Below are 25,482 nucleotides of genomic sequence, written 5' to 3'. Positions count from 1 at the left end.
GGGGGGGGCAATTGTGCTTGTTCCTGAAAGCTGGGAAGATGGTATCTTAGCACAGCAGTTCTTTTGTTGATGCTATTTTCAGGAACAAAATGCTTTCTTGCACAGCCCTTTTTTGCCAAAAAACACGCAAAATGTACAAATGTTTTTTATTTGTTATTTCGATGTCCTCCAAAGAAATCCACAAACTCCAGGTACGAGAAGCCCAAAAATACATGGGAAAAAAGACGTACGATTGGTCCAGCTAACTGTTGTGGAAACAGTTAGTGAGTAGTGAGGGGGTGGGCTACCAGTCAATGGGATAAAGTACATGCGTAAACAAGGGAAAAAACAAAACTATCTTACACCAAAAACATCGGAGTAGCTCACTAAACACAGTTCAATAGGGAGAAGAGCATGATGGGAAGACGGAACTACAGCAGGCGCAAAGGACCTAGCAAAGAAACAACCCGCCTCCCGCCCCAACCTATTGGAAGCCCTCCTGGTCACGTGATCTCCAATTCCCGCGAAACTTTACTTGCAGAAACAGCCGTTCTAGAGAGCTCCGTGTCCGTGGTTTCTTCCAATCTCTATTGTGACCTTACCCGGCGTCCCCTAAAGATACGTGCTGCGGCCGCTCCATTGTTACCCGCTTCCGCGGCGTTCTTTTTCAGAACACCGTGTGCCTCTTCCTTTGTGACCCGCCATGGCCCAGCTTCGGATGACCGATTACTTCGCCCAGGCGAAATCCGGCACCCCGTTCTCCCCCGGGCCCGGCGCAACCAAGAGCCGCAAGCTGCTGGCCGAGCACGCGGCCTCGCTCAGCCCCTCGCGGAACGTCGAGCTCTCCGTGCCCCGCACGCCGCCTGGCACCGACCCGCCCGCCCTGTGCACCCCCCGCTCCTCGGCCAACAGGAAGAAGCGAGCGCGTCCATCATCCGACAGCGACCCCCAGCCCGTGGAGGCCAAGCGATCTGCCCGCAAGAAGCTCATCCTCCCTGGGGTTGAGTTGCGGGAGGTCCCGGGCGTTGAGCAGGTAAGATTGAGATCGAATGAGTGGGGGAAGGGAAGTTTGGCGAGCAACTAAAGAAAGAGGACGCGACAACTGTTTCCAATGGCATGTGTTAAAGGAGACTCGAGCACTGGGAAAGTCCTTTAAACTCGGTTTCCCCTAGTTAGCGCTTCGAGGTAGGCAAGCTTACAGAAAAATGACAAAAGAGTGTAATTTACGTTCTTGTGGGTTTGTGTGTGCGTAAACCAGGGGGTGCATTGGCGCAGGTACTTATACTAGAGGATGCAAGTTGTTTATCGGTGGAGGGTAAGTCCATAATACAGAGTTTCTAAAGTGGGGCGAGTAGTTGCAATGGGGCAACTAGAAAAATAGGTGGAGATAACTTCCCGAATAGTTACGTGATGGGCCTGTATTTAAGTTTAGGAACTACAAGGAGGTATCGAGAATACCCAGTCGCTAACCAGGGTGGAAAAAGTATGTTGAAGAGGGTATTTGTTTCCCGGAAGTGCGAGAGTATGAACCAGTGGCGACAGAGTACGTATGGCATTGTTTTGCATGAAGTATTTTAGCGTAGGCTTTCTGTACACTGCACACTTCACCATACTTGACTTGTATGGCAATGCATGCATCCTCTGTTATGCTCATGTGTGGTGAGTGATAGCTTTGAACACCATTTGCAGGTTGCAAGTCTGAACTCTGGGCCAGTCCTTCAGCCGTCCACCCCTGCATCCCTGGACAAGAATGCCAAAAATGTGGCCAACGGGATCCTGTCACCTGGGCTGAGGCAAGACAGTCGATGGGAAGATGACCCCAATTTTCTGGAAGTGAAGGTGGGCTGAAGGCGCATCATCTCTGTGGCAGTAGTTAACAATGTGTTTTGACACACTTGTATAACATTTGCGGTACCCTAAAGCTGTTTAAGGGCTGAACTAAAAGTGCAGGTGCTATTTTACGTACCTGCCAAATAACAATACAACAGTGTGCAATAAACATCACCTATTAAGAGTTTGTGGGGAATAACGCGTTTAATGCACCCGAATCCTGATTGTACGGTAATTAACATACCTATTTCCAGTGTTAAATTTTGTCGTGTCTGACCTGAAATTTAACAAAGCTTAAGGTGTTTAATGTATCAGATAATTACCGTATACATTCAATTATGTTCATTGCGACCCATGCATAAACAAGGGTTTACTCTGTGGATTGGAATTAACTGACCCACTCGTATTCAGGCTCTTAGTGTTGCAGAGCCGTGTGTGTATCCATGGTGACTTGTACCCTTGGCTTACTCCGTGCGTTGCCCTTTATGATCTTAGCACATGTTGTTGTTCTGCTGTGGCATCATGTCTAGAAGCTTTGAGGTACTCTGTTTTGTGCCTTGCTCCATTGTGTATTAGACTCAGTCACATCCTTAGGAGAACCCCCTTCCCTTGTCCTAATTCTATTTTTCCATTACAGGCCGAGCCAACCCGAAACCTGGCAGAGCTCAGATCGCGCATGCAGAGAATCCAAGAGCTAACCCAGAAACTGAATCTGTCAACATCACCGGCGACCAAGACTCCACCAACACCAGCTGCAACGAATGCCACCTCTTCCCCCAAGGCCCCAACAACAGCACCGCCTGTGATCAACACCTCCGATCTTAAGAGCCTCCAAAAACGGCTGCAGAAGTTAGAAGCGCTGAAACGGAAGCAGAAGGCCAAAGAACTAGAGGAGAAACCTATGCTTGTTGAGTCTGGGGACAGAGCCCAAAGGAGTGAGGAAAGGCAAGTATACCCTGGCGGTTTGGGCTTGAGTGCTTGGCCAGGAGCTCACTAGGACTGCTAAAATTCTTCATTTGGCGCTAGTCTGTGATTTTGCTGATGTGTTGCCTTTATTAGATCTTTGTTGTGTGGTAGCACGAAAGAAAGACTTACGCGCAGAGGTAGGATATGTCGCTACCTTTATTTTTTGTAAATATGAATCTACATGTCCCTTGCTCACCGGCTTCCCAGGACCAACCAACTGCTCTCCCTGGAATCCCGCTTCCACACAGTTCCCCTTAGAGGTAAGATAGTGGCAAAAAGAGATAATTCTAATGCTCTGTTTTGTGGTAGTGTGGTCGAGCAGTAGGCTTATCAGAGGAGTAGTGTTAAGCATTTGTTGTACACACACAAGCAATAAATGAGGAACACACACTCAGACAATTCCAGGCCAATAGGTTTTTGTATAGAAAAATATATTTTCTTTATTTTAAGAACCACAGGTTCAAGATTTACAAGTAATACTTCAAATGAAAGGTATTTCAGGTAGGTACTTTAGGAACTTTGAATTAGCAAAATAGCATATACAGTTTTCACATAAATGCTATATAGCTATTTTAAAACTAGACTGCAATTTTTAACAGTTCCTGGGGGCAGTAAGAGTTTGTTAGTTTTTGCAGGTAAGTAAACCACCTACAGGATTCAAGTTTGGGTCCAAGGTAGCCCACCGTGGGGGGGTTCAGAGCAACCCCAAAGTTACCACACCAGCAGCTCAGGGCCGGTCAGGTGCAGAGGTCAAAGTGGTGCCCAAAACGCATAGGCTTCAATGGAGAAGGGGGTGCCCCGGTTCCAGTCTGCCAGCAGGTAAGTACCCGTGTCTTCGGAGGGCAGACCAGGGGGGTTTTGTAGGGCACAGGGGGGGTACACAAGTCCACACAAAAAGTACACCCTCAGCGGCCGGGTGCAGTGTGCAAACAAGCGTCGGGTTCGCAATAGGATTCAATGGGAGACCAAGGGGGGTCTTCAGCGATGCAGGCAAGGGAGGGCTCCTCTGGGTAGCCACCACCTGGGCAAGGGAGAGGGCCACCTGGGGGTCGCTCCTGCACTGGAGGTTGGATCCTTCAGTTCCTGGGGGCTGCTGGTGCAGAGTCTTTACCAGGCGTCAGGTCTTTGAAGCAGGCAGTCACGGTCAGGGAGAGCCTCGGGATTCCCTCTGCAGGCGTTGCTGTGGGGGGCTCGGGGCCAACTCTGGCTACTCACGGTCTCGTAGTCGCCGTGGAGTCCTCCATGAAGTGATTGTTCTCCACAAGTTGAGCCGGGGGCGTCGGGTGCAGAGTGCCAAGTCTCATGCTTCAGGCGGGAAACACGAGTTGTCTCAAAGTTGCTTCTTTGTTGCAAAGTTGCAGTCTTTGGTGAACAGAGCCGCTGTCCTCAGGAGTTCTTGGTCCTTCTAGATGCAGGGCAGTCCTCTGAGGCTTCAGAGGTCGCTGGTCTCTGTGGAAAGCGTTGCTGGAGCAGTGTCTTTAGAAGTGGGGGAGACAGGCCGGTAGAGCTGGGGCCAAAGCAGTTGGTGTCTCCGTCTTCTCTGCAGGTTTTTTTCCAGCTCAGCAGTCCTCTTCTTCTTAGGTTGCAGGAATCTAGTTTTCTAGGTTCTGGGGAGCCCCTAAATACTGAATTTAGGGGTGTGTTCAGGTCTAGGGGGTTAGTAGCCAATGGCTACTAGCCCTGAGGGTGGCTACACCCTCTTTGTGCCTCCTCCCTGAGGGGAGGAGGGGGCACATCCCTAATCCTATTGGGGAATCCTACATCTGCAAGATGGAATGGAGGATTTCTAAAAGTCATTCACCTCATCTCAGGACACCTTAGGGGCTGTCCTGACTGGCCAGTGACTCCTTGTTTTTCTCATTATCTCTCCTGGACTTCCTGCCAAAAGTATGGGCTGTGTCCAAGGGGCGGGCATCTCCACTAGCTGGAGTGCCCTGGGGCATTGTAACACGAAGCCTGAGCCTTTGAGGCTCACTGCTAGGTGTTACAGTTCCTGCAGGGGGGAGGTGTGATGCACCTCCGCCCAGATCAGGCTTTTGTTTCTGTCCTCAGAGAGCACAAAGGCCCTCACCACATGGGGTCAGAAACTCGTCTCTCAGCAGCAGGCTGGCGCAGCCCAGTCAGTCCTGCACTGAACAATTGGGTAAAATACACGGGGCGTCTCAAAGATGCCCTCTGTGTGCATTTTTTTAATAAATCCAACACTGGCATCAGTGTGGGTTTATTATTCTGAGAAGTTTGTTACCAAACTTCCCAGTATTCAGTGTAGCCATTATGGAGCTGTGGAGTTCGTTTTTGACAAACTCCCAGACCATATACTCTTATGGCTACCCTGCACTTACAATGTCTAAGGTTTTGCTTAGACACTGTAGGGGCATATTGCTCATGCACCTATGCCCTCACCTGTGGTATAGTGCACCCTGCCTTAGGGCTGTAAGGCCTGCTAGAGGGGTGACTTAACTATGCCACAGGCAGTGTGAGGTTGGCATGGCGCCCTGAGGGGGGTGTCGACTTAGTAATTTTCTCCCCACCAGCACACACAAGCGGGCAAGCAGTGTGTCTGTGCTGAGTGAGGGGTCCCTAGGGTGGCATAAGACATGCTGCAGCCCTTAGAGACCTTCCCTGGCATCAGGGCCCTTGGTACCAGGGGTACCAGTTACAAGGGACTTACCTGGGTGCCAGGGTTGTGCCAATTGTGGAGACAATGGTACATTTTAGGTGAAAGAACCCTGGTCCTGGGGCCTGGTTAGCAGGGTCCCAGCACACTTCTCAGTCAAGTCAGCATCAGTCAAGAAGTGGGGGGAAACTGCAACAGGGAGCCATTTCTTTACAGTATATATAATGCATGCTGTGGTGGTCATATTTCTCCTTTACTGCTTATTTATGCCCTGATGATTTCACTCGAAGTCATGAAAAAAAGTATGTCATCCTATTTTCCTGTTTTTATATATTAGGGCACAGATGTCCTTCATCTGGTCCAACATTATTTAGAAATAGTACTCATCCGCAGAATTTCTTGCGTAACTGTGGATTTGCTGCATTTGTCACACAATCCATCTGCTGTATGATCTGCAGATTTTAACAAAAAAATGTCCATCTTTAACAGCTCAAAAGTTACTAGACTCAGTGACCCGAGCTGCCGCACCTTGAAGGGTGTTTGCAAAGGTTGATTGGTCAGCTTTCTGTTGCTTATTGCTATGTTTTATATGTTGGTGCAACCTATTTATTCCCAGACATTTAACAAGTGTAGAAATGACCAACTAATTGCAAAGTAGGCGAAGTGAAATTTATTTGAGATTTAGTTAATGTTGGGACTTATGTTGTTAAACTCATAGGATTAACAAGTACGTTTTCCACCCTGTTCAGATGGTATACTCCCAGTGGCTGGGCATAGACATGCACTGTACGTCCATAGCTTTTCACTAGTATGTCGCCTGCTGAAGTTGTATGTGTGGTATGCAGCTGTGGCTGTCTGGTTTGAGTTTTCTGATGAGGTAGGACATGAGGTGAAACTACTCATAGCTTTCATTTGAGGAGGTTTTGGGAGCTGAGGTGTGGTATGCAGCAGGCCACAGTTTTCATGTTTTTTTTAGTGGGTGGAACTCTTCCATCCATAGTTTCATCCTTTGGGCTCCAGGGTGTGGCTGGCTGGATAGTTTCTGAACCTCCTGTGTTTCCTTTTACCACCACTGTGAGTTTTGACTGTTTAGTGTGCTTTTATACCTTTTTATCATGGTCTGCTGCATTGGATATATGGTACATTTTAGTTATCGTATTTGTTATCTGGGATAATGGTTTAGGTTTTGTGTGCTTGTTCCTGTGTTGGGCAGTGTTCTTCTTCCACAGGAGATAATCTTCTAATGACGAAGGCTGGAAGTGCAGTCTACCTTTCATAGTTTGGGTTGGTGCATTGATGGTTGAGGTGGAGTGTGTATTAAACTAAGTTTCAGTGCTTCTATTTGGACTTTTTCTAATTCCTCCCCTTTTCTGGTCTCTCCAGCCCTGTTCCAGAGAAGGCGCCTGCTTACCAGCGTTTCCACACCCTTGCCCAGGATGTGCCTCCTGGGCTGTCTTTGCCCTACAAGTACAAGGTTCTGGCTGAGATGTTCCGTAGCATGGACACCATCGTGGGAATGCTCTTCAACCGAAGCGAGACTGTGACCTTCGCCAAAGTGAAGCAAGGCGTGCAGGACATGATGCACAAGTAAGTGTGGGCTGTCCCCTGGAGTCAGTTCTTCCGTCGTTCATTTTTCAAGTGTGGGCTTGGGATCCCATTGCCTATTCATGTGCGTGAACGTTTGGTGCTGAGATGTTTTTTGTTTTCGTCTCTTGGTCCTACTGGTGTTACCACTTCTGTCATAATTTTCTCACTGTTTGAGAAGGCTGTGTGTGTTTTGTTCAAGTTATCGAACGTCATGATGTAACTGGTGATGGATAACTAGTTATTTTGATTACAAATTTAGGAACACTTTGGCACAGTGTTAGTTTGCTTGTTCTTGTGACTGTAGCAGTTTGTGACCCATGGTATCCATACTGTTAAGACCTGCAGTATCTCTCTGTCCTCCTTCAGACATATGTCAGCTGGTTCTGGGCACAGGTGATGCCGAAAACAGGAGAACAGGGTGCCTGTTCAGTACTTTGAAAATCTTAGTGGCATAATGGGCTGTACAGGAAGTAATCTCTGCAAGGAAACCAAGGCATGCTTTTTTAAAAGGTGTCTATGTCTCGGAGTATTTGACGTGGTGTAGGAAGTTGGCTCTGTATGCACTATTTCAAAGTAAGGAATAGTATGCACAGAGTCCAAGGGTTCCCCTTAGAGGTAAGATAGTGGCAAAAAGAGATAATACTAATGCTCTATTTTGTGGTAGTGTGGTCGAGCAGTAGGCTTATCAAAGGCGTAGTGTTAAGCATTTGTTGTACATACACCCAGGCAATAAATGAGAAACACAAACTCAGGCCAATAGGTTTTTGTTATAGAAAATATATTTTCTTTATTTTAAGAACCACAGGTTCAAATTCTACATGTAATATCTCATTTGAAAGGTATTGCAGGTAAGTACTTTAGGAACTTTGAATAATCACAATAGCATATATACTTTATACATAAAACACACTTTAGCTGTTTTAAAAGTGGACACAGTGCAATTTTCACAGTTCCTGGGGGAGGTAAAGTAATGTTAGTTCTTGCAGGTAAGTGAACCACCTACAGGGTTCAAATTGGGGTCCAAGGTAGCCCACCGTTGGGGGTTCAGAGCAACCCCAAAGTCACCACACCAGCAGCTCAGGGCCGGTCAGGTGCAGAGTTCAAAGTGGTGCCCAAAACACATAGGCTTCAATGGAGAAGGGGGTGCCCCGGTTCCAGTCTGCCAGCAGGTAAGTACCCATGTCTTCGGAGGGCAGACCAGGGGGGTTTTGTAGGGCACCGGGGGGGGGGGGGGAGGGAGGACACAAGTCCACACAGAAAGTACACCCTCAGCAGCGCGGGGGCGGCCGGGTGCAGTGTGCAAACAAGCGTCGGGTTTGTAATAGGAATCAATGGGAGACCAAGGGGTCTCTTCAGCGGTGCAGGCAGGCAAGGGGGGGCTCCTCGGGGCAGCCACCACCTGGGCAAGGGAGAGGGCCTCCTGGGGGTCACTCCTGCACTGAAGTTCCGATCCTTCAGGTGCTGGGGGCTGCGGGTGCAGGGTCTTTTCCAGCCGTCGGGATTTTAGAGTCAGGCAGTCGCGGTCAGGGGGAGCCTCGGGATTCCCTCTGCAGGCGTTGCTGTGGGGGCTCCGGGGGGACAACTTTGGTTACTCAGTCTCTGAGTCGCCGGAGGGTCCTCCCTGAGGTGTTGTTTCTCCACCAGTCGAGTCGGGGTCGCCGGGTGCAGTGTTGCAAGTCTCACGCTGATTGCAGGGGTCTTTAAATCTGCTCCTTTGGATACAAAGTTGCAGTCTTTGTTGAACAGGGCCACTGTTCTCAGGAGTTTCTTGGTCTCTTGGAAGCAGGGCAGTCCTCTGAGGATTCAGAGGTCGCTGGTCCTGGGGAAAGCGTCGCTGGAGCAGTTTTCTTTAGAAGGCAGGAGACAGGCTGGTAGGACTGGGGCCAAAGCAGTTGGTGTCTTTCTTCTTCTGCAGGGGTTTTTCAGCTCAGCAGTCCTCTTCTTCTGTAAGTTGCAGGAATCTAAATTCTTAGGTTCAGGGAAGCCCTTAAATACTAAATTTAAGGGCGTGTTTAGGTCTGGGGGGTTAGTAGCGAATGGCTACTAGCCCTGAGGGTGGGTACACCCTCTTTGTGCCTCCTCCCAAGGGGAGGGGGGCACATTCCTATCCCTATTGGGGGAATCCTCCATCTGCAAGATGGAGGATTTCTAAAAGTTAGTCACTTCAGCTCAGGACACCTTAGGGGCTGTCCTGACTGGGCAGTGACTCCTCCTTGTTATTCTCATTATCTCCTCCGGCCTTGCCGCCAACAGTGGGGCCGTGGCCGGAGGGGGCGGGCAACTCCACTCCCTGCGGTGCTGGAACAAATGGGGTAAGCTTTTGAGGCTCACCGCCAGGTGTTACAGCTCCTCCCTGGGGGAGGTGCTAGCATCTCCACCCAGTGCAGGCTTTGTTACTGGCCACAGAGTGACAAAGGCACTCTCCCCATGTGGCCAGCAACATGTCTCGAGTGTGGCAGGCTGCTAGAACCAGTCAGCCTACACGGGTAGTTGGTTTAGGTTTCAGGGGGCACCTCTAAGGTGCCCTCTGGGGTGTTCCCAGTTTTCAGTGTAGCCATTATGGTGCTGTGGAGTCCTGGTTTGACAGGCTCCCAGACCATATACTCTTATGGCTACCCTGCACTTACAATGTTTAAGGTTTGGCTTAGATACTGTAGGGGCACAGTGCTCATGCACTGGTGCCCTCACTTATGGTATAGTGCACCCTGCCTTAGGGCTGTAAGGCCTACTAGAGGGGTGACTTACCTATACTGCATAGGCAGTATGAGGTTGGCATGGCACCCTGAGGGGAGTGCCATGTCGACTTACTCGTTTTGTTCTCACCAGCACACACAAGCTGGCAAGCAGTGTGTCTGTGCTGAGTGAGGGGTCCCTAGGGTGGCATAAGATATGCTGCGGCCCTTAGAGACCTTCCCTGGCATCAGGGCCCTTGGTACCAGGGGTACCAGTTACAAGGGATTTACCTGGATGCCAGGGTGTGCCAATTGTGGAATCGAAAGTACAGGTTAGGGAAAGAACACTGGTGCTGGGGCCTGGTTAGCAGGCCTCGGCGCACTTTCAATTCAAAACATAGCATCAGCAAAGGCAAAAAGTCAGGGGGTAACCATGCCAAGGAGGCATTTCCTTACACGTGGCCATTACCAACTTTTCTTTTGTGTTGCAGGCCTTTTGAAGAGAGAAACGTTGGTCAGATCAAAACAGTTTATCCCACAGCCTACCGTTTCCGCCAGGAGAACAATATCCCAACATACAAGGATGGCATGAAAAAGTCTGACTATCAGCTCACTGTTGAGCCCTTAGTTGCCAACGGTAGGTTGCTGCTCTCCCACCCTGCACATCCGCTGTAGTTTAGTTTACTTGTACATTTACTTCCTAGAGGCCCAGAACAAATTACACTAAAAATGTTATTTTGCCCTTCTACAGAAAAGCCGGATGGGCGGCCGCAGCTCTCTGCATCGTGCCTCCTGGAGCGACGCCGCGTCTTCGGAAGCAACCTGTTGAACATAGTAAAGCGGCATCACAGGGTACGGTTGTGATTGAGGAGAGTAAGGATGACTATGTATGAGTGGAACGTCATCTCTACTGTTTTTGCACATCACTTCATTTGCAGTGGGCTTGAGTGGGTACCATAAAGCAAATGCTTATGACTTTATATTTTGGCAAAAAGATTTTAAGTAAAGTCTCCTGTTTTCTCACCCATAGTTGATCTGTGCGGGTATACACTTTTTCCAAGGGGCATTTAATGCAATTCTAGTTACTAGCATACTTGATTTCTTCCTCTGCACAACCTCCTTGGACATACAAACTTCTGAATATTTGATCTTAAGCTCCATGTCTGAAGGAGGGAATGAGAGAAGAGCAGAAAGAATTAAGGAATTAGGGTGGAGAAGTGTAAATGATATCCTAGGTGACATGCATCCACCCTTTTGTAGATAAACACTGTAGCTTACATTGTCGTTTACTTGTGAGTGCTATGTGCCACTTTTTTATTTGATGCTTGGTGAGATGATTTTTAAACATTTGGTCTGACTTTATTGGCATCAGATGGACTTAGGCGTTTGAACTTGTGACTCTTGAGCATGGGTTTCCTGTGCATGTTTAAGCATAGTTTTTTCAGGGCGTGTGCCTTTTATTGCAACACATCCACGCGATATTTTGCTAGGTTTCAAGAAACAATGTCACACTTTTCTGTAAAGACATCAGTATATGAGTAGGACAGGGGCTCAGCACTCACTTGTACAATTTTGTCTCTCACCACCAGTATCCCTCTGCACAAAGTTAAGTGGGGGGGTTTCTATCCAGCACTTCAGTTTAAATGCAGCATGTTGTTGAAGTTGTAATCTGGACCAATATAATTATGCGGATGTGGCAATTTTTGCATAATTAGAAATGTGTTGCATCTGCCGCATAAGCTGCAGATTTTAACAAAAGATGTTTCTAGCTCAGACGGGTCAAAAGTTATAGAAAGATCCAGCAACAGATGTTGCGTGGTGGAAGGCCATTTGCAAAGCTGGACTTGTCATTTTCCTGTTGCTTATTGTTATATTTGAGTACTAGGTTGGTACTAATGAGGTGCAATGACCAGACAGTGTTACCATGTTTAAAAATGACGAAGTGATACTATTACCAAATGTGCCACGTTATGCTGCATCATTTGCCTTTTCTTGCTGCCTAATTTACACAACCCTTTGGCACTCCTCTGCCACCTTATTCCAGCGGCCCTGGTTTTAATACCTCTGTTGGCACAGTTGCCCCTTATGCTCAAGATCTTGTGAGAACTCTGACCCCTCCTTTGACTCCTGCTGAATAATTGAGTGCGGAGGCTCCACTGTTTTGACATGTTTGCTGCACTTTTGTAATAACATTCCATTTTCTGGGCAGGCTTTCCTGGAGTCTCTGGATTCCCGTCTGGTTGTGGCTGATGACAGCATCACTCGCTGGCACCCTCGCTTTAACGTAGATACTGTGCCGGATGTTCCTTCTGCTGAGCTCCCGCAGCCTCCACAGGTCAATAAGATGACCTCCGCGCAGGAAGTACTGAACAGGGCTCGTGGCATGATGACTCCCAAGGTAAGTCCAGGCAATAACAATTATTTGCAATGGGGCTCGCGTTTGCTTGAGTTACAGCTGTTAGTGTTGTAAATTCTTAACTCAACTTTTCTTGCCACATAAAATGAAAAGAACCGGTTTAGAGTGCCACTGCCACCATGAGCGTGAAGGAGAGACACCTAAGGAAAAAGGTTTGCTTGTAGTCGAACATATTGGCAAAAGTGCAATTATCCATGTAACAGTCGATGGCCAAGGCAGTAACAAAACTGCCCCAAGGAGGGACAAACAAAGCCTTTACCAATGATAATAAAGGATTTTTGAAAGGCAAGCCCACGAACGAATTATAGTGATGGGCGAGTGGTGGCTGTGGTTTAAAGTCCACAGATGGATTACAACAGGCCGGAGCGCTTGCCCACTTGACCTAAAAAGGAGCACTACTTTGACCTCTAAAGCTACTTGTTTTTGCTTACATTGACGTTCATTTGTACTGCTGAGAAATAATAGTCAGCGAATATAGTATTACATTAGCTAAACGCTAGTTATGTCCTGATGGCATGAATGGCATCCGGTTAGGCATGAGGACAGAATATACTGTTGAACTCAGTGGTTGACAGGATACAGACTACCTGTGTGAGCGCATGCCACATTGATAAATTGGAGGTACTCTGTTGTTCTCCAGTGTAAGTTCATCATGGTGTGAGCAAAAGCATTGTCAGCAAATCAGAACATTGGAATAAATTACTTCATGCAGCCTTACCACACCACATTATTCGACTACACGACTATTAATTCACCCCCCCCCCCATGCTGATGTCATCCAGTTATGTCGGAACAAAATACAAAACAATGAATTATTGTGAGTGAATGCAATACAGCAAGCAGTTGGAACATTCTTGGAAAGATACATTAATGAACCCATGCCAGAGTCTTCTGTTCAAGAACAATATCATTCGAAAATGAACATGACTTGCTTGAATACCTACAGCAAAAATAAATGTTGCTCAAAGTAGATGAGACATCATTTTCAACAGGTTGGTGTTGAACTTTTTAGCAAAATCGTTTCATGGGCAATAACATCTAAATGTACACTTGGGAATTTGAATGTAGATCACTATTCTGCACAATAACAATGCTCAGTTCTAATGATGCACAGACTCCCCTACAGTGACTTCTTCATCCAAGTGTATACTTGTTACCCAGGACCTACAGTCTGCATTAGTAATGCCTTACAATTTAGGGCTAGGCTTTATAACCTTTGCTCGAAAATACCTGTTCCTTGAAATAATCTGTTACTTTCACCTTGTGATTATCTCTGTGATTGTACCCTCCCTTCGAACAAACCAAAGAGTCCTACGTCTTGGTTCTACCTCTAACTGGAGGATGCCTCGTCACCCTAACAAAACATGTCTGTGTTCCCTGGTTTGCTGTACCCCAGTAAAAATGGTCTTATGGGTGTGTTGGTGAGCATTCTCTGTGCACATTAATGGTGTTATTAGAGAAGGGGGTTATGTGATAAGCCATTGGTTGATACAAGGAATAGTTAGGTTTTGGGTATATGGGTTCAAAGAAAGACTGACAGGCATGTGATTTCGGATAGTCCTCCATACTAAAAGCTTATAGAAGGGGAAATAGAGGGTCATAAATATTTTACTAAAGGACTGTGTGGGTAGCGCACGGTCATTTTACAGATATACAGATATTACACCTATATTCCATTGAAATGGCCACAAACCTTCCACTAACATTTAGTTTTAATGATAAAACTATCTGGTTAAAGAGTGTTTGGAAATTGGGTTTGAACAAAAATATTTAACACTTGCACATCACCAAGTAAATTGTTCTGATTTGTTTTCATCCTATAAAACTTTTTTTTAACCTCGCAGAATTGCAAAAATGTGCCTTCATAACTACTGAAATATATTTTGAAATGTTAGTACAGTTCACTTATTAGTTGTTTCAATGTTATGTTAAGAAAAAAAAAAGCCTAAAATCTTAAAGCCTTTCATTTCACACGTTTTTCTCAGCACGATTGTTCCAGTTCACTTTATAAAGTCCTTCAACTTTAGAGTCCAAGTGAAGTAAATGTAGGAAGGCGAACTGACTTTCACCCATCTCTGAATGCCAAGCATATTTGGCTCGATTTAAAGACCTCTTTATTGCTCACTCACCACCAGTTATTTTTCAGTTCCCCAGAACTTGCGAGCAGGTCCTAGAAACAGCTTGTCCTGATAAAATCTGACTGGCCATAGGGAGTGGGAGAGTATAGTTCTATAACCCTGCACTAAACATGATCATGTAAATATCCACCGACTTCCAATATAACTGGGTGGTTGAAAAGAGTGGTACAGCAGCAATAATTAGTAAATTTGGCGCGCCATTTGTGACCCATCGATTACCTGGTTGAGAATGCTGTAGGAAAGTGCTGCCCCCTCCCCTGTAAACAACCTGGCCCCACAGACCATCTCCCATTGTTTGAATGTCTCGTGGGCACCAGTACTGCCCAGCGTTCACCATGCCTTCTTGTGGGGGGGGGGGGTTTGAAAGCCTTTCATGTATATGTGGGAAAGCCGTCGATCAGACCAGAGGAAATGTTTGAAAGTATTTGCTGTTTGAGAGATCTGATTTCAAAGTATGAGGAACCGTGGAAGGAACGCAGAAGACAACATGCAGGGTGTGTGCAGGTTAATATTAACCAATCAGTATGATGCGGTAGATGTAGAGAGAAGGGACAATACAATTCTTTCCTTGTGATGGCTTGATAACTGAAGTGACTTTGGTGTGTTTTTGTATTTTTCATTTTTTGTAGTCTTATTCTCTCTATGGGGGGGGGTGGCTGCCAGCCCTCTATCGGTTAGTCTGTGTGCCTTACAGCATACAAGGTGGGGGAGTGGGACAGACCTTAAGCTGTTGGCTGCCTTCGCTGCGAGTGACCGCACCCTGTGCTCCCCCAAGGAGCACACCCGCACTCTAAGAAGTGGTCCTTGCTGCCAAGGAGTACTGTGGCAAGTTGTGCTTTTTTTTATACCAAAAAAGCAGTTTGCAATTTTTATTTATTTTGGTTAGTGTTGGTTGAGGAGGAGCCAAACCACAACAAAGCCAAAATATTGGGAGCCAATTCCAGAGTTGTTGCCTTTGCCAGTGCTTGTCTTTTGGTTTGTGAATACCCCACCTGCCCCCTCACTGGTGCCACAGTATCTAGCTATCGCTGTGCGTAAGAGGAGTCCAGATCAGACACCGTGTTTCCCTCACACATTAACACGTGATGCCTTTTCACCTGTATAGATGGAGAAAGCGCTGGCAAATCTGGCCTTGCGGACTGTGGAAACGAACATGGCGGAGACGAAAGAGGCCGACCCTGTGAAGCCGAGCGCCGCCGCCAGCGTCCCCGGTGCCTTGAAGGGAGTTCCAGAGTCCCTCCTGGAGAGAGTGAGTACTACTGCCCATCTAAACATTCTTGTATTGTCTTAAACCAACAAAAGGGAGAAGAGAACATTAGCACAATGTGGCATTAATCCTTCGTATTCTCCCCTTACTCTGAGGGGTACTATGCGACCCCCGTCTCTACCTCAAGCTGTTCTGGTTTGCAAGTTAGCCTTTCCAAGCTCTCTGAAGTTTACAGTTTTGAAGGGTAAGACCAGTGAAAGTTAGTGTGTTTCTGAGGTGGACCTAGGTTACAAATTCTGCCATGGAATTAAATATCGACACTTGAACAAGTTTGCATTAGGCGCTCTGTTTTTCCCTTCCGTAGCTGCACAGTTTTATATACTGTGCGTTTCCTGCCATCTAGTGGTTGGTCTGCAAAAGTTTGCCTGCGCCACACTGTCTGCGCCCAGTTTTTGCCCCATGTATCTGACGTATTTAGTCCCAGCGGACGGGACTGACCACGGATACTTTATTGCAGGAACATGGTCCTCACCACAGCGAAGGAGCGAGCCAAAAATCAAAGATGGTGTCCTGGTCTTATTTCTGGCATTGAGTCCTTGTGCTCTTTTATTCTGAGGACGAGATCGTCGTCGCGCAGGTGTTAATAGGATTGCAACCAAAGTGTATGCAGTTAATAGCAGGTGGGGGAATTGAACGTGATTCTCTTGGTTATAGGCAGGGCCACTGAAATTGTGGCCATGGGAGGGTGAAGCTAAGGAATAGGGTTGACGAAAGTGTTGCAAGAAATGGCAAATTATGCAGCATAAAGGCAAATTTTATGATAGTACGTTAGCTTGTAATTTTTACACATTAGCCTAATCTGGCCAAAGGTTTCACCTCACTAATGGCAGGCTGACACAGTAATACAGCAGTAAGTTACGGAGGTAATCTTTTGCTAAGGGCTTGCCACTGCATCAGCACACCACCTCATGGGCGGGGTCGGGGGGGATGGGGGGGCGGCGGTTATAGGTAAATGTTGACAACAGATGGGATTCCCTTGTCCTGAATTTAATCGAGCCAGATATTTTTCTTAGCATTGGTTGTAGGTGCAGACAAGCCTGCACACCTAGGTGTTGGTATACACCTGTGTAGTAGTTGACAGAAGCATACTGGTCAGATAAAACATCTAGTCGGTTAGGCATAAACATTAATTAGCCTTGCATCCATGATCTGGAGTTAGTCTTTGAGCAACTGCTTGTATCTCTCTTGGCGGCTGTTGATTGGAAAATGTCCTTTTCTATCTCTCTGGGTTGGTGACTGCTACAGGGTGGGAGATGGTCCCATGTGCATCTTAATTGTACCAGCATAAAGCAACATTTATTCCATTTGAGGTATTCAAGTTAACCAATATGCTGCTACTGTTTAGAACACCAGGCAGCCGACACATGTTTCGTCTAGGGCAGTGATACTCCAAGTACGGCCCGAGGGGCCGCATGCAGTCCTTTTGACCTTTTAAATGCGGCCCCCCAGGGAAGCAGTAGCACTAGGCTGCGGTTTACTGAACTCAACAGGCGATACTTTATTTAAACACTGTTGAAGATAAAGGAAGTAAGGAATGAGTCCTGAACCGCTTAACTGCAGGAACACTTTTTTTTTTTTTTTTTTTTTTAAAGAAATCTTGCAGCAAATGTCTGCAACTATAAGGGTCCTTAAAAATTCAAAAAGTGCTTCATTTACACACAGGACCATTTCATCTTACTACTTCAGATGATATCAGAGCATGGAGGAGATTTTTTTTTTTTTTTTTTTTTTCTTTCAACAATAGATTTCAAATATAAATTCAGACACATTCATTCATACCCTCACCTTGATGATAATGCCAATAATGGATTAATTCAGTCATCTGCAATCTTTGATTGGCCCGATTTGCAATTATACCTGAACAACGTCCTAGTTTATTAAATAAAACACAGGAGAAGGGTTCGCACAGCACACATACTGAAGTCATGCATTGTGAGGTCCTCCTATGTGCAATAATAAAGGGAACGTGAAATAAAACAATTGCCTGGGATCACACAATTTGGTAAAGTGGGGAAGCTGGGATGAATGCCAGGTTTTCTGGTTTCACATTAAGCGATTCAGCTGCTAGATTTATATGCTTTGCTGCCCCTTACACCCCTCCCCATCCAGAGTCCCCGCCTCCCTTTGATCATCACGCTGCTAGCATCAGCGCGACCCTCGGTCACACCACAGACCAAACTTTGTGGCCCCTGGGGAAATGTTTGTGAGTACCCATGGTCTAGGGACTTTTTCAAGGCTGTAACACTTCGTCTGAAGCTACACCCCTGTGTAAAGCTTGTACTGCTGCTGCATGTGCTCTGCCTGTGACACCTGTACTGTGGAGATGAGGGTTCTGCTTCAGTGGAGAAGTGTGGCTCAATGGTTAGAGCGGCAGACCCTGAAGCAGAGATCTGGCTCAAGACCAGGGTTCAAGTCCTGCTTCGGCAGGTCTTGGGCTCAATTCCCCTTGACCAGATAATTCTCGCCTCGGTGCCTAATCTAATTCATGGGTCCCACTCTGCAACTCTGGGCAATAGCTTGCTTAATCTCCACAACGGCCCCAACAGCGCTTGGATGCCTGGCTTCACCCTGGGGGTGCCCAGGAGTGGGCACCTCACAGGGAAAAGCCAGGAGGGGTCCCATAGCGGTATGAGTACAGCGCCTTGAGACCCTAACGGGTGAGTAGTGCGCTATACAAGTGCAAATTTACATTTACATGGCATGTGTATTGTGGCGTGTAGTGCTGCCCGGCTGTCTAGTGTGGAGAGCTTGCTCTGCACAATGTGCTGCCCTGTTAGATGCTCACCCGCTGCTGCCACCAGTGAACTCGTTGCCTGTAAGAGCCCTGCAGTGCTGCTTGTCGTGTACCTATGAGACCGCCTGAGCCAATCCTTCCACTTACCAGACGCGCTTTTATATGTTAGTTTCCAGGTTGGTAATCTCGCTGCTCACACTGGGAAGGTGCCTGGTGTTTTGTGGGTGACTGGCCATACATCCACTCCCCCCCCCCCCCCCCTCCCCCTCCCCTTTTTCCTAAGTGCTTTTGCTTTATCGGTAGACCTTTATGGTGCGAATGTCTTGCTGCAGCTAGCAGCACGAGTCGAAATGTGACCCGGCTGGCATGATAATAGCTGGGTTCTGATTCTAGTTTCCGTATTTCAATACATTTTGTGATCCTGGCAGTTCATTTCCCTGAACCTTCTGTAACAAAAATTGTGAATGCATAGGAAAGGATTATTGTCCCATTGTGAGGTTGCACGTGTTCAGCTTTTGAGACCACTTTTCTTTGGGCTGCGCTAGAAAGGTTTGACTGCGTGGCTGTGCCTACGGTGATGCCACCACGGTATCAGGTTGCTGGGAAGAGCTTATGAAGTGATCCTTGCCTGGACACGTGGTGTTCCTCGACACCTGTACTTTTTTAGAAACGTGAAGCTGTTACAGGAGCTGATCCTGCCACCCTCCCTGACCCACTTCCCTGTGTGTTCATGCTAGGTAGGATTGCCAACAAAACTAAGTGGTTACTGGATTTCTTCGATTAAGTATTTGTAGTAGTTAGTGCTCAGGCCTCCATATTTTTTTGTCCATATAATGTATCCACTGCAACTTTGTTGTTTTTGGTTTTTGCCCCTCAACGTCTGTGTGATTCTAAAGGCACCCAGGGTTTGCGGATGTCCCAAGAGGGGACAGAGAAAGTCCAAAATATAGCTTTTTTTTTTTTTTTTTTGTGAGGGGGGGAATATAGCAAAAAATGCTCTGGTTTAAGTCCGTCTCTTCCCCCCAATCTCCCCCCTCACCCCCCCCCCCCTTCTGTCTTACAAAAAATAGCACCACCATAGTTTACTGTGCTAAAATCACCAGCTTTCAGGAACATGCAGAGCTGAATTAAAAGAAGAAAAAAAACTTCTTTGACCAGTTGAGGCTTTTTTCAGAGGTAGCTAAAAAAAACTTTTTTTTCTTTTGTGTGTGCTTTCAACCTACTTCAGTTTAGTAGAAACCAGTATGAAACCTATGGGTGATTCTGAGAAGTTATAGATTTCTGAAAAGTGGCCAGAATTGTGAATTTAGCAAGGGGTCATATGTAGATGCCTAAGGATTTTCCCAAAAAGTGTTGCCCCAAAAAAAAAATTGGAAACAAGTAGGGGGAACACAGCCTTTTTTCAGTGTTCATCTCACTTTGTCGCAATGGCTAATTTACAAAAGCAGTGCACCATTACGTAAGCTAGACCCCTTGGTTTTGGTGATACATAGGGTTTGTAGGTTCTCCAAGAACCGGAGGTAACCCAGATTCAACAACTGAGCTGCACCGTACAATGGTTTTTCATGGAGTACAGAGTGTAGACTAATCCTTATGGTGTAATAGGAAGTGAAAAATTAATATCAAGGAAACTTACATATTCGTGAAATGAGCACAAGCTATGGAGTTTAGGAACTGTGGTTATTTCTACATCTCTGAATTTGTAGGTACCCATAGGAGCATATAATTTAGAGGATATTTCTCAAAATGTCTGAAACCAACTGGCTTACATGTGGGAGGCAGAAATGCAGCAAAATCTAAATGTTAATGACAAACATCCTAGTATTGTTGAATGCTCCCACAAGTCTTCTGATAAAAATCTCACTTGTGCAACTAGGCCTAGTCCCTGTGACAGGAAAGTGCCCAAAACGCAACATGGACATATCACTTTTCCACTCAACTGGCACTTTTTTTTTTTTTTTTGCAAAATAGGTGGCTGTGGATTTTGGGCTGTAGCTCAGCCGGCACTTAAGAAACCTAGCAAACTAAATTTTTTTTTTTTTTTTTTTTTTTTTTTTGTTTTTTTTTTTAACTAGACACCTAGGAGAATCCAGGATGGGATGACTTGCGTGGCTATTGTAGTGTTGTGTTATCCAGAATACCTTGCAAACCTCAGATTTTAACTCTGCAGATTCCAGAACTTTAAATCGCAGAAATGTGAGAGATTTTTGTTTTTGTCATTCACTTATACTGAGCATTACACTTTGGATAAAAAATGGTACCTCATTAGTGTGGGTAGGGCTTGTGCTGCCTGAGGGAACTGCTCAAACCCAAAAAAACAAATGGATACATGAGATTTTTCCACTCAAACCTGACCTTTCTCTTTTCTTCTATTTTTCTATTTTGCAAAGTGGGTTGCTGTGGTTTTTGGGCCTTGGGTCAGCTGGCACAAAACCTGGCAAACATGCACATTTTTTTAAAACTAGACACCTAGCAGAATCCCGGATTGGGTGACTTGCCTGAAATCCCACATTTTCCTTAAATTTCTGTGATTAAAAATGTCTGGAATCTGGTGGAATCCACAGAATTCCCCACTTGTGCCAATAAAAATGATGCCACTGTTCTGTGGCTGGGCCTAGTGCCTGCGACAGGACCGAATCAAGGTCATTCTGAGTCCTTGCATGGGACTCCTATTGACCCACTCCTGTCACTGGCTCCTGGCCCAACCAAACAAGCGGCACTGCGTTTTTATTGGCACAGGTGGTGCACTGCAGGGTGGTAGGACTTTTGTGGATTCCTGTAGATTCCTGATGTTTCTATCACAGAAATGTAAGGAAAAATTATGATTTCAGATAAAGTTTGAGGTTAGCTGCCTTTGTGGGTATGGAAACGGTCTGGGATCCATGCAGATGTCCAGTTTTCAGAACTGTCGGTCTGGTAGGATTTTCCAGCTGTCAGCCTACCCTTGCGAAAAAGTGCAGCCGTTCACCATTGCAAGTGGGATGATATGGCGAGTTTGCCAAACTTTCCTGGCCCGTATGTAAAAACAACTCTGAAGAATCAAATGTCCTTTTTCCTGCCGATGGGATGCTGTAGTCCGCAGGGTAGCAGAAAGACTGAGGTTTTAGGGGCAAGTGTGAGGCCTGATAAGCTGTGTTGGGCCCATTCTATTTTTATTAAAAATGTGTATTGCTGCCATATAGTGGGCTTTCTGCCCTATTCACCCAGTCCCCCAAATCGAGGCAGATCGGGGGTAAAACTACCCCTTTTAGTTGGGTCAGGTGGCATGCACATGGTGCAGCCCGCATATTTCACTGGCGTCCAGTGGACTTTGTGACTGGTTTCAGATCGAGTGTAGTTTGTTTTTCTGCAGATTGTTTTGGAGGGGGGGGGTGATCCTTTTTATTTGGAATTGGGGTGGGGCTTTTAAAATGTAATACTCCCTGGTGTCTAGTGTGGGTTGGGATGGCTCTGTAGGTCATAGGATCTTATGGGACCTCGCCGTCTAACTGTGTAAACTGTTGATTGGATGGGTAGGAGGAGGGCCACTGATATTGCTGGTGAATCCGTTTTGGGACTCCAGGGTGTTGCGAGTACATATGGTTGTGCAAAGAGATGTCCATGTGAACAGTTTTTAAAACGTTAATTCTCTTAGAACTATTTCCCCCCTCTCCGCCCCCCACACTACTGCTAATAATCTTTATTGAATGAAACGAGTCTTAAGTGCCATGATAAGAATAAACCTTAACTACTTTGAGGAGAGAAGGGGCTACTGAGCTGCAGGCCCCAGGGCAGACTGACTGATTAAATAAAAGTAACTCGCTCAGGCGTCAGTCTCCCAGGAGACACTGGGGAACCAAATCCGAATCTCCTGCGAGAACCTGAATAGCCGGAGGGGGGCGTTATTGCAGGACTGAGGTTGTGAAGCTGCCCTAATGGAGGTTCCATCCCAGGTTCTGGGCTGTGGCCTGTGGCCTGTCTGGTAAGGTTCATCTCACTGGTCCTGGAGCAGTTTGAACAACCTCTCTGACCTTTGCTGTTTGAGATGAGCGTGTTCAAAGTCTCTCACCGACCCTAATTCCCAAGTTATAACTAGCGGAACTTGCCTGGTTTCAACTGGCCTGGATTAACTTTCACTTTGCGTAGGATCCCAGTTACTGTTCGTCTTTAATATATTTATGGGAACCTTGGCCACGTGGACACAAGCCCCCTGAGTTGTCCCCTATGGCATTGAGGGGTGTCACGGGCTAGGACTAGATCATCATAGTACACTTTTTTTTTTTTTTGTGTCTCTTCCCTGTTTGGGGATTTAAAACATTCGTTAATCCAATGTCTTGAGAAAGCAGCAGAGACTAAATGCCTGGATTTAGAACAATAGTCTCTGTGCTGTAAATGTGGTTGGCCGAGGCCTTCACTGGTGTTTGGTGTGTAGTGCCTTGGCAGCGCGGAATCGTCACTGTTCTTGACGAAGTGTCATGATTTACTGATGCTGAGGTGCAACCGTACTTGAACGACACCTGTTGCACAAAGTGTTTGGGTAGTAACAATCACACTAACCATGTGTATGCGCTCTGCATGTCTTGGACGCCAAGGAAGAGGTCTCCCTTGTAACTACCTCACAGACCCGATGGAAGCCGGTTTGCGATGTATCGTCCGATTCACCTGTATCTTAAATCGGCCTGCACCTCTACCGATCCGGCCCAGCAGCACTCGGGTAGCCAGTGTGTCCATGTTATTTCTTATGGCCTCCATTGCCAGATTTCTTGCAGGCAGTGGGACAGTCGTCGCCCTCCCTGGGTCATGGATGCTGTTTGATTCCTGCATCCAGTCTAGCACAGAAAATACACGTTTCTCTTACCTGATCCTGGAGAGTTGAGAAGCCCCTCGATCTAGTGGGGTGTCTGATCTTGGTTCAGTTTAATGCACGCAGGATCTCCCTGCGAGAGGTCTGTTACCAGGCTGCTAAGAGGACACTGTAATGCTAGTCCCCAACCAAGCCGTTGTTTCTGACCACCTAAGGAAATTCCCAGCTACATGCAGTTCATTGCTTTAAGTTGCACATGTTTGCTGGGGATGTGTAATTAGATATCTCGAAGAGGTTAACAGCCTGGTTTCTTCTTTCGTTATTCTGATTTTCATCTTTATTTATTTGTTTTCCCCTCCTGCCATCTGTGTAGTCAACCACATATTTAAAATTTCTGCTTCTCAGATCCGAGCCAAGGAAGCTCAGAAAATGCAAGCCTTGATGACGCGGAACCCTCAGCAAGAGGAGCGGCTCGCCATGATGTCCAGGCTTCCAGAAATGGCCCGGATATTGCGGAACGTCTTTGTGTCGGAGAAGAAGCCAGCACTGACCATGGAGGTCTCCTGCAACAGAGTGATCGGCAGCTATCGCTCCTCGATGACGCAGAGTAAGGCTCCATGAGACAGATGTCTCTTTCCTACTATGTGGTGGTTTATTTAAAACATGTTCTAAGACTCCAAAATGACGAAAATAAACATTGATTCTCACTGAGGCTCCGCAGTTAAGCTAACCCCGTAACCACCCTCCACTGCAGTTTAAGCTCACCCCGTGTAACCGCATGCATGGAAGCTTCTCTGGCACGTGAGAACTTAGCGCTGCTTCTATCCCACAAAATTGTGGGGGTGGGGGTTGGCTGGTGCTGGCCCTGGAGTACATTTCCTACTATTTCTCACCACAAATGGAAAGTTTGTTTGTTTTTTGCAATTTGAATTTTTTTTTTTTTTTGCCACTGGCAATCATACATGTGTGGATATATTGAGTACTCGTGTTTATGAAGTCTCTTTAGTGTGCAAAACTTCCATAGACGTTCACACCATGGCTATAATGTAGCTTATCTTCCTTGATCGGTAACCAGAAAGTAACCCCCATGTGTCTTCTTTCCTGATAGGAGAGATGGAGAGACACCTCCGCCTCCTCGCTGTACTGGTGCCCAGCTGGCTCGGCGTTCACACAATCCGGAAAGAAACCTACTTGAAATTGGACAAGACTGTGGAGCTCGGCGCTGTCCTCGAGGCTCTGGATAAGAAAGTAAAGGAAGAAGAAAGACTGTAGCCTTTGTACCTTCGCTTGGACTAGACTCGCTCTGGAATGGGATTTTGAGCGTTGCGCACATCTTTCAGAGTTGCGTGACTGAGCAGACTTACTTTTGCAGCACATCAACGTTTTGAAAAATTTGTATTTGGCATCGGGAATCCTTATTGCAGCAGATCTTGCATTTTGTTTGAAGTACGTTGTAACAGCCTAGGTACCTGGAAATAACTATTTTGGTCCCCTTCTAGGGTTCTTTAAACTTTGTTTTTTTACTGGGTCATGTTCTCCACTTTTTCTGCAGCAGGTGCCCTTTTAAATGCTTTAATCTACCAAGATTTTAGACTCCAAGCACATTGCTCAACTTTAGCTTGCTCAAGCATGGTATCTTAGCAGGACTACTTAACCGTGTTTTTGTCTGTTCTATCAAGTGGCCGTCTTACTGTGATGCACAACCTACGATGTTGATGATGTGGGAAGGGGTGGATTGGTGGGAAGGGGAAAGGTCAACACTGGATTTGTTGGCTTGCACCACGTGCCAGCAATGTGTAGTGGAGGGTTTAGACAGCCCTTCTGAGTCATGGACTTTCTAGTCCCTTTTTATAGAGCTAGCCATGTTAATTTGCACATTTTATTTTATATATATATTATTCTTTTTTTAATAGCCTGTGTTTGGGTCTAACTGTTGCACCATCCATTTCACCTGTTGTATGCAAAATATTGTTTTAATTAAAAAGATCCTTGTACTCAAACTCTTCAGGTGGTAGTTGTCATTTGAGGTCCCATATCTGTTGACCGGGTGGTGAGAATGGGGTTATTTGGCCCAAATTGTATTTTGGTGGGGTTTGTTCTCTGATGCTAGTTTGGGAGTTGTCAGCACTGTGCCTGGATTATCTCTTGTGAAGGAAGTTAAGAGGTGCAGCTTGAACATTCTAACATGTAATGGTAACCAGGCTGGAGTAATCTTGATCGTGTGTCTGTGATTGCCAGTCGTTGGTTGTGGTGCTGCTTTCTCTGGCAGTCCATGTGCGTTGAAGTCTTGGACATGGGTTCTGTCCGTGAATGAAACGTAATGTTTGTCTCCGAATTATCCCCGTCCTCATTGCTGCCCCTTGATGGCTTGTTTAGAAATCGTGGCAGTCAGTCTGACAGCTCACCCAACATTTGAAAAGGCTTACACACTGCTAATTGTGGTTTTGAGGGTACTACTTGGCATACATTTTTTTTGTAAGCTTGCAGTCATTG

General features: G+C 46.3%; 1 protein-coding gene across 1 annotated transcript; it reads left to right on the top strand.

Annotated features, from left to right (window-relative positions):
* Positions 1 to 495: 495 nt before the first annotated feature.
* Positions 496 to 24,989, top strand: LOC138267812 (DNA replication factor Cdt1-like). The gene is made up of 10 exons (XM_069217029.1): positions 496 to 1,012; positions 1,669 to 1,818; positions 2,447 to 2,754; positions 6,776 to 6,979; positions 10,143 to 10,288; positions 10,403 to 10,503; positions 11,861 to 12,049; positions 15,311 to 15,454; positions 23,395 to 23,596; positions 24,098 to 24,989. Exons 1-10 carry the CDS (start codon positions 683 to 685, stop codon positions 24,259 to 24,261), a joined length of 1,938 nt encoding a protein of 645 aa, XP_069073130.1. The 5' UTR covers positions 496 to 682; the 3' UTR covers positions 24,262 to 24,989.
* Positions 24,990 to 25,482: the final 493 nt, after the last annotated feature.

The sequence above is a fragment of the Pleurodeles waltl genome, chromosome 12, assembly GCF_031143425.1.
Source record: "Pleurodeles waltl isolate 20211129_DDA chromosome 12, aPleWal1.hap1.20221129, whole genome shotgun sequence".
Lineage (NCBI taxonomy): Eukaryota > Metazoa > Chordata > Amphibia > Caudata > Salamandridae > Pleurodeles > Pleurodeles waltl.
This window is presented reverse-complemented; position numbering and strand designations above follow the sequence as displayed.

Excerpts from the sequence above, each read along its gene's own strand:
- LOC138267812 (XM_069217029.1), top strand. The coding sequence starts at position 683 with ATGGCCCAGCTTCGGATGACCGATTACTTCGCCCAGGCGAAATCCGGC. Across the intron at positions 6,980-10,142 it reads GTGCAGGACATGATGCACAA|GCCTTTTGAAGAGAGAAACG; the intron begins GTAAGTGTGGGC and ends TTTGTGTTGCAG. Across the intron at positions 10,504-11,860 it reads TAGTAAAGCGGCATCACAGG|GCTTTCCTGGAGTCTCTGGA; the intron begins GTACGGTTGTGA and ends TTTTCTGGGCAG.